General features: G+C 35.6%; 1 protein-coding gene and 1 pseudogene across 4 annotated transcripts in view; one reads left to right on the top strand and one right to left on the bottom strand.

Annotated features, from left to right (window-relative positions):
- The window catches only part of VPS13B (vacuolar protein sorting 13 homolog B), a 673385-nt gene that overhangs the window by 566754 nt on the left and 93333 nt on the right, over window positions 1-13298 (bottom strand). For all 4 annotated transcript variants that reach the window (XM_054590316.1, XM_054590313.1, XM_054590314.1 and 1 more), the window contains exon 17: window positions 3427-3608. In XM_054590316.1, coding sequence (XP_054446291.1) covers window positions 3427-3608 — 182 coding nt within the window. The remainder of the gene's footprint in view (window positions 1-3426; window positions 3609-13298) is intronic.
- On the top strand, window positions 11120-12053 carry LOC129084240 (60S ribosomal protein L6-like; annotated as a pseudogene).

The following is a 13298-nucleotide window of genomic DNA, read 5'->3' as shown; positions in this document are numbered from 1 at the left end:
GCTAAAGAATGTGTAACTTATTTTTAGGGTAATGAAAATATTCTAGAATTGATTGTGGTAATGGATGCAGACCTCTGAATACACTACAAGCTTAATATTGTGTACCTCAAAAGGGTAAATGTATAACATGTGAATTGCCTCTCAATAAAGCTGTTTTAACAAGGGAAAAATTCGGACAGAACGAATGGGAAGGGGGAAAGAAACCAAGACAAAACATTTATGGCATGAGGGAGGGGGGAAACCTATACAAAGGCATGAATGTGGAAAAACACATAAATTTTTTGTAGACCAAAGGAACTGTAAGTATAATGGTAAATCTCAAGAATAATACTGGTTTTGACTTGTGTTCAAAAACTAGTTATCAATGGAAAAGAGATAATGTAGGGGAATATTATCAAATCAGAATTATGTTCAATAGGGAGAGAGGGAAAAGCCACTAGGGTGAAGAAAAGGAGAAAACTGGAAGCTGTGGGTTAGTAATGATCGATTATAAGACAGCAAGAAGTAAGGAAGTAGACTAGAGGCACAAAGTTATAATAGAAGGTGAGGCAAAAACACTGAAGAGAAGTACTTGGCTTATAGTCAACTGCAGAGTAGAAGAATAACAGCTCTTCTTCCACACATTTTCAGAATATAAGTCTGGAAGATCCAGAAATGTACATAGCCTGCATGATCACTTCATTAACAGAGTAAATGAGAACTAGTTGTAATGTGAGGCAAAGAATCACATGCTTAAACCAAATATACAGAACAAAGTTTAACAATGCTGTGTATTGTTTATTAATAACCCACAGATATGAGATAATGAAATACTAAAATTACACCTTAAATCAGCAATTTTCAAACTCATCTCATGGCACACAAAAACTAATTGCTAAAATTCTGCAACACACCAAAAAATATATTTTTTGCTGATCTAACCAAAAATAGATATGATTATGATTCATTCAAACTGGATGGCTACTGTTGTGTTAGCTGTTATAGTTTTTTTATTTGACAATCTAAAGGAAAAGAGGTCAGTACTCCTGACTACATAGTGAGGTATTGCATTTTTTAAAAATTCTTGTGGCACATCAGTATGCTGCAGCACACCAGCTGAAAATCACTGCCTTAAATACACACTTCCTGGATCTTAAGATAGAAATTTTGGAGGCACACGACAAGCACACTCCTAAGAATAAAATGAACAGAATAAGCCTGGGGAGGACCGCAAAAAAAGACGTAGGGTAACCAGTCATTTGGAAATACGGCTTTTAAAAAAGTATTTTGGCTGATTCTTTTAACTCATCTATTATAAATTTTATAGCTGTTTTATTTGATAAAAATAAACTTGACAGAGGTAAAAACATCCTAACATTATTCCATTTTCCTCAATTCCCCTAATCTACAAAAAATCAGTTGCACTAATTTTAGGTTTCTCAATGACAGACCATCAGGCTATGAATCACAGAATCTGCTGTTACTTATCAGATCTTTTTTAATACAGGTGACTGTATTCTGTTAGGAATGAATATTTCCAGAATAAGAAATTTTAAACAAAATGTTTTTATAGCACGGCTCATTTGATAAATTCAGAAAAGGAAATAGAGAATTAGTTGGGTTAGAAAAAAGGAAAATTATAAAATTAATGAACATTATCATCTACTTATTAATATAAATTTTGGGGCTAATCCAGTAGACAAAAACAAAAATTTATAAATAAAGATAGATTAATATTGTGAGACAATAAACCAAAAAATACTCTGGAGAGAACATCACAGGAAACAAATTTGACAAACAAAAAAAATGAACTAGATAATTTCACAGGGATAAATACTATTGCCAAAAAGGGCCTCACTGTAGGCCGTATGGGTAAGGATGTAAAAGAAAAGATTTTATATAGTAACTCCACATAAAATAATGGCCATATGACCAGCAATAACTTAACATCTTAGTCCATTTGGGCTGCTATAACAAAATACCACAAACTGGGTAGCCAATAAACAGTATTTTTGTTTATTTCTCACACTTCCAGAGGCTGGAAGTCCATGAACAAGGTGCGAGCACGGCCAGGTTCTGGTGAGAACCTCTCCCTGGCTGCGGACTGCTGACTTCTCCTTGTGTCTTCACATGGTGGAAGGGACAAAGAAGCTCTCTCTGGCCTCTTTATATAAGAACATTAATTTCATTCGTGAGGACTTCACCCTAATAATCTAATCATTCCCCAAAGGTCCCACTTTCTAATACCATTACACTGGGCTTTAAAATTTCAACAGATGAATTTGAGGGAAAACATACATTCAGACCATAGCACATAATCTAGACTACTTAAATATTCATTAATTCAAAAAGTTTTTTTGAGATAAAATTCATCTAACATAAAATTTACCTGTAGAAAGTACACAATTAAGTGGAACTGAGCATATTCACAAGCATAAAAACATCACCACTACTTAATTTCAGAACACTTCCATTACCCCCAAAGAAACTCATGTCCATTGGCAGTCACCCCCATTCCTCCTCCTCCCCACACTCTGGCAACCATTAATCTACTTTCTGCTTCCATGGATTTGCCTATTCTATGCATTTCATATAAATGGAATCATCATATGTGACATTTTGCACACTGTTTTCAAGGTTCTCCACATTGTAGCAAGTGTCAGTACTTTATTCCTTTTCATGTCTGAATAAAACTTTATTGTACATTCATCAGTTCATAGACATTCTGTTTCCACCTTGTGACTACTACAAATAATGCAATGTGATCTCTTTTACATGTGGAATCTAAAAAAGCCAAATACACAGAAGAGTGGTTACCAGAACCAAGGTGGTAGGGTGAAATGAGAGCTGTCGTTCAAAGGGTAGAAAGTTGCATTTATGCAGGATGCATAAGTTCTAGAAAGCTCATGTAGAGCGTGATGACTACGGTCAGTAATACTGTAGTGTATACTAGCTTTGCTAAGAGTAGATTTTGGTGTTCTCACCACAGGAGGAAAATGGTAACTATGTGAGGAGACACACATGTTAATTAGCTTGACTGGAGTAATTATTTCACTATGTATATCAAAACATCATGTGCACACAAAAAGGATAATTTGCTTACCAACTCTTAAAGCATCATGATCAAGTATTTTATTCTACTTTACCAACATAATCAAATAGATTATATTTATACATGATTTGGCTTTCATTTCAAATATATATATTGATCCCCTTAAAATTTATCTATAAGGCCAAAGAATCAACTGTACAAGAAGTTGGTAAGAAAAATAATCTCTTGCAAACAAAAACTATACCCAGAAATTGATGGCAGGGAATACAACTAAATGGCTATATACACTACACAATTTGAGTTAAGCATGTTATACATATGGATTAGAATGATAAAATATGAGTCACCACTAATTAGAATTTTCCATATACTTGTCATGAAAATTGTGTTCTTACCTATAGTTTGGAAAACTTCATTCATCAAAGCTTCATTCACTACTAAAGAGCTGACATATCCAATATGAGACCAACTTTGATATATTGCTTGCAGCAGAAGCGTCTGTGCTCTTGTAGCTTGAATGGTAAGATTTGGAAGTTCAAATATACCTTCAGTTAAAGCAATCTGAGATCTTTTGGTCCTGCATAAGAAAATATAAAGAACAACCATATAGTAAATAGCATTTACAAACAACAACATAAAAAAAGAATTAAGTTGCCAGGGAAGAAAAGGTATACATTAGAAATATTTTTAAAAAGAATTATCAGCCCTGGCTGGTGTAGCTCAGTGGACTGACGGCTGGCCTGCAAAATCAAAGGTCACCAATTCAATTCCAGGTCAGGGCACAGGTCTGGGTTTTGGGCCAGGTCGCCAGCTGGGGGCATGTGAGAGGCAACCAGTTGATGTATCTCACACATCAATGAGAACTCCCTCTCTTTCTCCCTCCCTTCCCATCTCTCTAAAAATAAGTAAGTAAAATCTTTCTAAAAAATTATCAAATAGAGACACAACTCTTACTACCTTTAAGTTTCACTTATTCAGAATATCTTACACTAATAAAAAATAAAAATAAAAACTAGGATAATTCGTACACATATATTCTGCTCATGCAATTATACTTTTCAATCAGACCAATCATCAGAAAGAGCAATGAAAATACTACTACTTAACACTTTAAGAGAATTTACTAGTAGATATGTACTGTTCTAAACATCTTCTATTGGGTACCTCATTGAATCCAGCTCTGGTACTCTTTGAGAGAGGTATTATCATTCTCTTCACTTTTAAGGTAAATAAGACACAAAGAGATAAATTATCAAATATCATAAAAATATTGTATTTTGCCATGTATAATGCATATATTTCCCCAAATGTTTGTGGGAAACATGAGGGTGTACATTATGTATGGGTAGTACTAATTCCATATCTATATAAATGTTTTTCATTCTTTTATTATGTTTATGTGTTAAAAGTATATAAGGAGACTAAATGGTAATCTAAAAAAATATGAGTATTTTTTTTTATTGTTCAAATACATTTGCCTCCATTTTCCCGCCACCACTTTCCCTTGCCCCATCCACCCCCACCTCCCACCCTCAAGGAGTATATTTTTTTTAATGTTACATAAATTTTTTTAAAGCATAACTCTAGAAAGCAATAATGATATCTGTATGCAAAATAATACCCTGGAATACAATAATTGTTTTTTTTCCAAAATATATATAAATAATTAAATTAAAAATTAAAATGAAAGATTTTTTTTTCCCTGAAAGTTTAGGCCAAAAATTGTTGATGAGTATTATGCAAGGGAGTGTGTTATACAAGGCAAAATACAGAAACTAAAAAAAAAAAAAAAGTGTTTGAGACAAGGCAATATGATCCAGAGCCCCCTATTCTATAATTTCTCTCATAAATACTTATAAAGTATTTATATTATACCCTCCTTAATGGTAACAAATAAAAATTATTTCTAGAATCAGCCCTGATATATCTAATTCATCATTGCCTTACTCATCTGATTCTGTCTTTTAATAAGGTGCCTGCCTTACATAATTAAATGTTCCAAACAGCAACACTTCAAGGTACAGAAACATTTAAATATGTCTCCTGAGAAACAAGTTGACAGTGAAGGTTAATGAAATATGCAAGATAAAGTGGAAAGAGAAAAATAAGAGACAAGAAAAAATACTAGAATGCTACTGTAATAGATTCAATCACCTCACTTTCTCCTCAACCCCATAAATGTCCACCCTATTTCATTTTCCCAACCATATCCACACTGGAACATCTACTGTACATTACCTCAGAGTCTCTCAACACCACCTGTTATTCCAGCCACTGTTATGGAAACCAATTCAATGCAGAGTTTCACTGACACTGCCTAATGTCACTGGGACATGTGAGACTCCAGTAGAAATTATTTTGTGTTTCATGTATGCAGAGCCTGGAAGTGTAGGGAGAAATGCTTCTCCACTTTTGTCTCCGTGGCTGACAATTTTGAGAAGCATTTCATAGGTCTCTTTGGAAGGTCCCAAAAGATCAAAGATCAGAGCGGAAAAAAGAGTGAAAAAAGGCCTTGGTGGGCTTTGGAACAATATCAAGCAACTTCAAGCAGGTGTAATTGGAATCCCAGAAGAAAGAGAGAAATGGGTACAGAAAAATATTTAAGAAAATAATGGCAATAATTTTTCTAAATTTGAAGAAAATAAAATTAAACCCAAAGATCTAAGAATTTCAACAAACCCCAAGCAGAAGAGACTTATAAACCATACCAAAGGCACATTATAATCAGTTTCTTTTTTAATTTTAAAAATAAACAGTTACAAAGAAAAATATTAAAAGCAGGTAAGAGTTTTGATCTCCAAAATATAAAAAGAACTCACACAACTCCACACCAGGAAGACAAACAATTAAAAAATGGGCAAAGGACCTGAACAGAGACTTCTCCAAGGAGGACAATACACAGGGTCCACGGACATACGAAAGGATGCTCAGCATCACTAGCCACCACCAGAGAGATGAGAATTAAACCACAATGAGATACCACTTTACACAAGTCAGAATGGCCATCATAAACAAATCAACAAACAAGTGCTGGTGAGGATGTGGAAAAAAGGGAACCCTAGAACACTGTAGGTAGTAAGGAAGACTGGTGCAGCCACTGTGGAAAACAGTCTGGAATTTCCTCAGAAAACTAACAAGAGAACTGCCTCTGAACCCAGCAATTCCACTGCTGGGATTATACCCTAAGAATCCTGAAACTCCAATTAAAAAAGAACCTATGCACCCCAGTGTTCATAGCAGCATTATGTACATATATAGCCAAGTGCTGGAAATAGCCTAAGTGCCCATCAATAAATGAGTAGATCAAAAAACTGTGGTACATTTACACAATGGAATACTATGCAGCAGAAAGAAAGCAGGAACTCTTACCCTTCAAAACAGCATGGATGGAACTAGAGAGCATTATGCTAAATGAAGTAAGCCAGGGAGTGAAATACAAATACTACACGATCTCACCTATAAGTGTGACCTAATCAACAAAACAAACAAGCAAGTAAAACAGAACCAGAGACATGGGAATAAAGAACAAACTGACAGTAACCAGAGGAAAGGCAGGAGTGGGGAAACGGGAAAGAGGGGGAAGGGTCATCAAGGAACATGTATAAAGGACCCATGGACATGCACAACTGGTGGGCGGGGCGGGGGCGATTGGAGGTGGGAAGGAAGGCAGGGAGGGGAGGGCAGAGGAGAACAATGGGGGGGAAATGGGGACAACTGTAACTGAACAATAATTTAAAAAATAAAAAATAAAAAAGGCAAGCAGGGGGTAGAAAAACACACTCCACACAAAGAAACAAAGATGAAAGCAGACTTGTCATCAGAAATCATGCACAACAGAATATTATTATTGAAATGATGAAAGAAACAAGAAAAATAGTCAATATAGGATCCAAAATTCAGAGGAAACACGTTTCAAAATGTAGGCAACATAAAAACTTTTCAGACTAACATCTGGAAATTTCTCAGCAGCATACTTGCACTACAAAAACTGTTTAAGGAAATTCTTCAAGCTACTTAAATGTGATACCAGATAGAAATCTTAATGGATCTACACAAAGAAATGTGAAGAAAACTTAGAATGGTAAATGCTTGGTAAGTTCTTTTTAAAAAAGAAAAACTATTTTTCAATATGTTCTTGTGAAATTTAAAAAGTCATAATTTAAGGCAAAAAACAACAACATTTTTGGGTTTCATAACATGTAAAAGTAAAAAAGGACAAGATGGGCAAAATGCAAATAAACAAAGGAATATTATTTTGAATAAAGAGGAACGCTTCATAATGATAAGAGGGTTTTTTAGGTCTGTGGGCACTACAGACTTTCAAAATATATAAATCAAGATAGAACTGAAAATATAAATAGACAAACCCCAAAATTGGATTTTTCAACATTCTTCTCTCAGTAATTGCTAGAACAAATAAAGAAGATAGACAATACAATCAATCAACTCGGCATAATTGACATTTATAGGACACCCCTCTCAACAACAGCAAAATATACATCCATCAAAGCAGACTACATTCTGGACCACAAACATAAGCCTCAATAAAATTAAAATAATTGAAATGATACAAAGTGAATGTGCTGATCACAATGGAATTAAACCATAAACTAAGAAAAGAAAGGTATCTATAAAATCCTCAAATATGTGGAAATTAAACAAAGAAAACATAGAGTCAGGAAACTGTAGATAAAATTCAGAAAGTCACACAAAATGAACTTTCATAAAATTATAAAATGACTTTAGAAAAGGTCACTGATTTAGACGACAAAAGACGACAATGTAAATACAGGGTTGGGCAATAGTAGGTTTAGAGTTGTTCTCATGAAAAATGACATAATAATACAAAAATAAACTTTCGCATACTCACAATTGTAATCCTACTTTTGCCACACCCTGTAAAATCAGTGATACTGAAGAGAAAAAAAAACAAAACAAATAGAAAAAGAAATAGTATGTAAAAGTATCTAACAAAAGAAATCTTGCCTAAAATAAAGGCATAAATCCACATGCAAAGTGCACAAGTCACAAAAAATACTGATTAAGACTGATCATTATCCTAGTAAAGTTATACCAAAAAAGATAAAAGAAAAAATTTTATGAGCATTCACTCAGCAACATGGAGGTACCAGGACTTCTCCAGAATTTCCCCTACTCCCTATTATCCTCCCTAACCTATCCACTATAGTAGGACAATTAATGTGTGCACAGCTCGCCATTATAAGAATATAAGGGAATTTCAATCAATAGCCCTATAAAATTGAGATACTGATAGAGTTTCATGTCAATAGGTTACTTTTGTAGTTTCCAGGCATGCTTTAATTTCAATCATCTTTCAAATCAATGGGCTCTTTTTCTAACCACTGCTATTGCAGCCACTATCCTTCAAAGTCAATATTGTGTTTTTTACTTGGCAATTCCTATAATATAAAGAAATAACCTGTAATGTTGTTATGACTTTAATTGTTTAGATCCCAGATTCAGCCTAGTTGTCTTCAAGCTTCATGTTGAAAACTATTCTCTAGATAAATCTATAAAATCAACAAATATTTATTAATTGCCTACTCTATAGCAGCGATGTACTAGTTACTTAGTAAATATCTTAGCCATTTTAAGATATCTATGAACAAAAATAAAAATCCCAGCATCCTCATAGAGGTTACATTCTACTGGAGATAGGAGGCAGATAAAAATCAATAACTATAATAAGTAAATGAATGATATAGCTAAGTTAGAAGATAGATACTACGGGAAAAAGAAAAGTAGAACACAGAATACGGACTGTTGAAGAGAGAGCAATTTCATACACAGTAGATAGATGTTATTAAAAGGATAGCTCTTATTCCAAGCAAAACTTAAACAGACTGGTTGAAGGAGGTAAGAGACAGACAGCTATGTGGCTATCTCTGGAAAGTGATTCAAACAAATGCCCAAGGTCCTGAGGTAGAACTGGGCCTGGCAAGTCCAAGCGATGCAAGGAGGCCAGTATGGCTGAAACAGATTGATAATGACCTAATTTACTAATTCAGTGGGTTTTCTATGGGTTCTATGAATAGGAAATATCTGAATAGGCTTTACACAGCCATTCTTCTGAGATTCCATCTAAGTCTGATGCTGTGAAGTTCAATTTCCTGAATTTATTTATATTTTTAAATCTTTTTTCTTTAACTTTACTTTCAAAATTTTTATGTAAAGTAATAGATGTAGGACATAACATTTTAAAAATGTGAGTTCTAGTTCTAGCTAAATCACTTATTTATGTTTTTAGGGGGGAAAATTACGTAACTTTCTGAACTTCGCTTTCCTCTTCAAAAACAAGTAAAGTAACTCCTGCCAAATCTACCACAGATGATTGTAGTGAAAATCAATTACATTTAATATTTAAAGCTTAACAGATACAGCCCTGGCTGGTGTGACTCAGTGGATTGAGCGCCAGTCAGGGCACATGCCTGGGTTGCAGGCCAGGTCCCCAGTTGGGAGCATGCGAGAGACAACCTATGGATGTTTCTCTCCCTCTCTTTCTCCCTCCTTTCCCCTCTATCTTAAAATAAATAAATAAAATCTTAAAAAAAATTAACAGATAGAAATTCCTTGCTAGGATCTGAAGAGAAGGGCATTGTCTTTACACTCAAAGAATTCAGAGTCCAGTTGTCCAGAGACAAAGTGTAAGTTAACATAATAAGTGCTAAAACAATGTTATTTAAAGGCTCCTGTAAGATAAGCTGAGGAGGCTGGGAGGGAAAAAATGCATATTATATTTAAGTTTAATCCTAAAGAATAAATATAAATCATTTCAGGAAAAAATTAAAAATTCTTTAAAGAAGAAAAATCCCAATACAAAACAGTCCAAGGTCATAAACAGGAAACATATACAATATGAAAACAGAAATGACCCATAAATATGAAAAGATTTTAAGCCTCACCAGAAAAAAAGGAAATTCAAATTAAAACAATGTAAGACTCCTAACATCTCATATTAGAAAAACCTCCAGGCTCTAACCCATTCTAGGAATCTATCTGAAAGGAAATCTCTTAAGTCTGCAAGAACACTTACAAACTAACAGAGTTTACTGCATTATTTAAAATAGCCTTGCCCTGGCCAGGTGGCTCAGTTAGTTGGAACATAGTCCTATACACCAAAAGGTTGTGGGTAAGATCTCAGGTCATGGTGCATACCCAAGCTGTGGGTTTGAACCCTCATTGGGGTGCATACAGGAGGCAACCAACCAATGTTCTTTTCTCACATCAAATGTCTTTCTGTCTCTCCCCTTCTCCCCTCTCCTGCCTTTTCTCTCTAAAATCATTAAAAACATATCCTTGAGGGATGATTTAAAAAAATCTTTAAAAAAATAAAATAGCCTAAATCTGAGACAGTCTCATTGTTAAATAAACTCTGGTACATTAACTTCATGTAAAACTACTCATATATTAAAATTAGAAAGATAAATCTAAGATGAAAAGCTATCATGAAGCATGTGTGAGTAAAAAGATATATAGTTGCCTTATAATATAGTCCCATGTAATGGCAGGAAGTGGTGGGTTACCCACACATAAAACCATATCTGCATGTGTTTGTATGAAGAAATTAAAAATTCTAGATAGAAGTATTAATAGTAGCCCTATCTGGAAGATGAGAATAGTGGATGACTTTTATGTGATCTGTCCCCTTTTTTTTTCCTACATAAATGTCTGTACTGTTTTACTTGGTCCCTTGAGAAATCTAGATGATTATGTTTTGAAAAATCAGTATTATTCTTTTTTCAAAAATTTTTAAGAAATTGCAGTATTTCAGGAAGAAACTAAGGAAATCACAAGCTATGTCAAAAATGACACCATTTCATAAAACATCTTTAAAATGTAAAGATAAGATATTAGCATTATTGCCCAAACCAGTGTGGCTCAGTTAGTTGGGCATCGTCCCACGAAGTGAAAGGTCACAGGTTCAATGCCAGGTCAGGGCACATGTCTGAATTGTGAGTTTGGTTCTTGGTCGGGACACATACCAGAAGCTACCAAGTGATGTTTCTCTCCCTGTCTTCCTCTCTCCCTTCCTCTAAAAAAAAATAAAGAAATAAAATCTTTTTTTTTTCCCATCTTGCAAGATGGCAGGCGAAAAAACTGAGAAGCCGGATACCAAGGAGAAGAAACCTGAAGCCAAGAAGGCTGATGCTGGTGGCAAGGTTAGAAGGGTAACCTTAAGGCCAAGACGCCTAAGAAGGGGAAGCCCCACTGCAGCCGAAACCCTGTCCTAGGCAGAGGAATTGGCAGGTATTCCCGGTCAGCCATGTATTCCTGAAAGGCCATGTGCAAGAGGAAGTATTCCGCAGCTAAATCCAGGATTGAAAAGAAAAAGGAGAAAGTTATGGCTACTGTCACAAAGCCAGTTGGTGGTGACAAGAATGGTGGTACCCAAGTGGTTAAACTTCGCAAAATGCCTAGATGCTATCCTACTGAAGATGTGCCTCGAAAGCTGTTGAGCCACGGCAAGAAGCCCCTCAGTCAGCATGTGAGAAAACTGTGGGCCAGCATCACTCCCGGGACCATCCTCATCATCCTCACTGGGCGCCACAGAGGCAAGACGGTGGTTTTCCTGAAGCAGCTGAGCAGTGGCTTGCTACTTGTGACTGCACCTCTGGCCCTTAATCGAGTTCCTCTGCGTAGAACACACCAGAAATTTGTCATCGCCACCTCCACCAAAATTGATACCAGTGGTGTGAAAATCCCCAAGCATCTCACTGATGCTTACTTCAAGAAGCAGCAGCTGCACAAGCCCAGGCACCAGGAGGGGGAGGTCTTCGACACCGAGAAGGAGAAATACGAGATTACAGAGCAACGCAAGGTTGATCAGAAAGCCGTGGACTCACAAATTCTGCCAAAAATCAAAGCTGTCCCTCAGCTCCAGGGCTATCTCCGCTCTGTGTTTGCTCTCACAAATGGGCTTTATCCTCACAAAATGAAGTTCTAAATTTCTTTTGAGAAACCTAATTAAACAACTGATCTGTTAAAAAAAAAAAAAAAGAAAGTCTTTTTTTAAAAAAGGTATTTGCATTATTATTGTATACAACTACTTCTTCTCTCTGCCCTGAGAGTAGATTATCAAATAATTTACCTTCTCATTGAAATAAACTTTATTTAAAACCTCCCTAAAGAGAAATGACACTAGAAAAAAATGGCAGAGTAAGGTACACCAAAAGACTGCCCCTCCATAAAAGCAGTACAAAAGCTGCCAAAAACTGTCAAGAATTAACTTTTTCAGAACTCTAGAAATTAACCAAAGCCTGCAGCGAAAATTTTTAATAAAATTTTTTTTAAAAATTAGAAAGGCCAGCTACTCTCAGTAGTAACAGTGAGCTTTGCAGTGTTTTTACTTTCCCATGTTGCCTCTCCTGCCCCAAGCTCAGCAGTGGCACTGAGTAGCCCACATTCCCACTACAGGTAGGAGATAACAGAGAAGGCAAAAGAGACCTTTTCCACAAAGAATTGTGGTTGGTTGTCTGGTGGCTACCAAGAAAACCAACTCAAAGAACTTGCTTTATCTCTCTCAATTGAGAACTCTCCCAAACAACTACCTAGGGCTATCTATAGAAAATATTTATAGACAAATGTACTGCATTAGTACCTGCTGCCTGGGACAATGGGTAAGAGAAAGGGCCAAAAAGAAAAAAGAAAAGAAAGAAAGAAAAAAGAATAACCAAAATCTTGGGACGAAAGTCTGGGGTATGATGCTTTGGGAAACAAGGAGATTGAAAAACTCCAACATCTTCCTGGGAATACAGAAGGCCACACACATGCTAAGGGCTGTGCAGTTGCAGAGCAAAAACTAGAGAAAGGTCTTAAACTCCCAGTCCTGTCTGACTTTCAGGGTCTAGCCAACAAAAAAGAAGGTAGAGTTGTAAACTGCCTGGTTGAGTTGAAGGTATTCCCTATCAGAAATGATGGAGGCAAAAGAGCAGTGCGATGAAATAGTCGAGTGCTGAAAAATTACAATTCTGGCAAAGCTATCCTTTAAAAATGATGTAGAAATCTCCCAAGAAAGAAAAGTCCAGGACCACAAGGCTTCACTGGTGAATTCTATCAAATATTTAAAGAAGAGTAAATACCAATCCTTTCTAAACTTGTGCCAAAAAAAGAAGAAGAAACCTACCTAATTCCATTCATAAGGCCAGTACTATCCTGATACCAAAGGAAGACAAAGACAACATAACTACAGACCAATATCCCTTGTGAACATAGATGCAAATATCCTCAGTAAAATAGTTAGCAAATC

The sequence above is a fragment of the Pteronotus mesoamericanus genome, unplaced genomic scaffold (assembly GCF_021234165.1).
Source record: "Pteronotus mesoamericanus isolate MK-2021 breed Mesoamerican mustached bat unplaced genomic scaffold, CSHL_Meso_final scaffold_174, whole genome shotgun sequence".
Lineage (NCBI taxonomy): Eukaryota > Metazoa > Chordata > Mammalia > Chiroptera > Mormoopidae > Pteronotus > Pteronotus mesoamericanus.
This window is presented reverse-complemented; position numbering and strand designations above follow the sequence as displayed.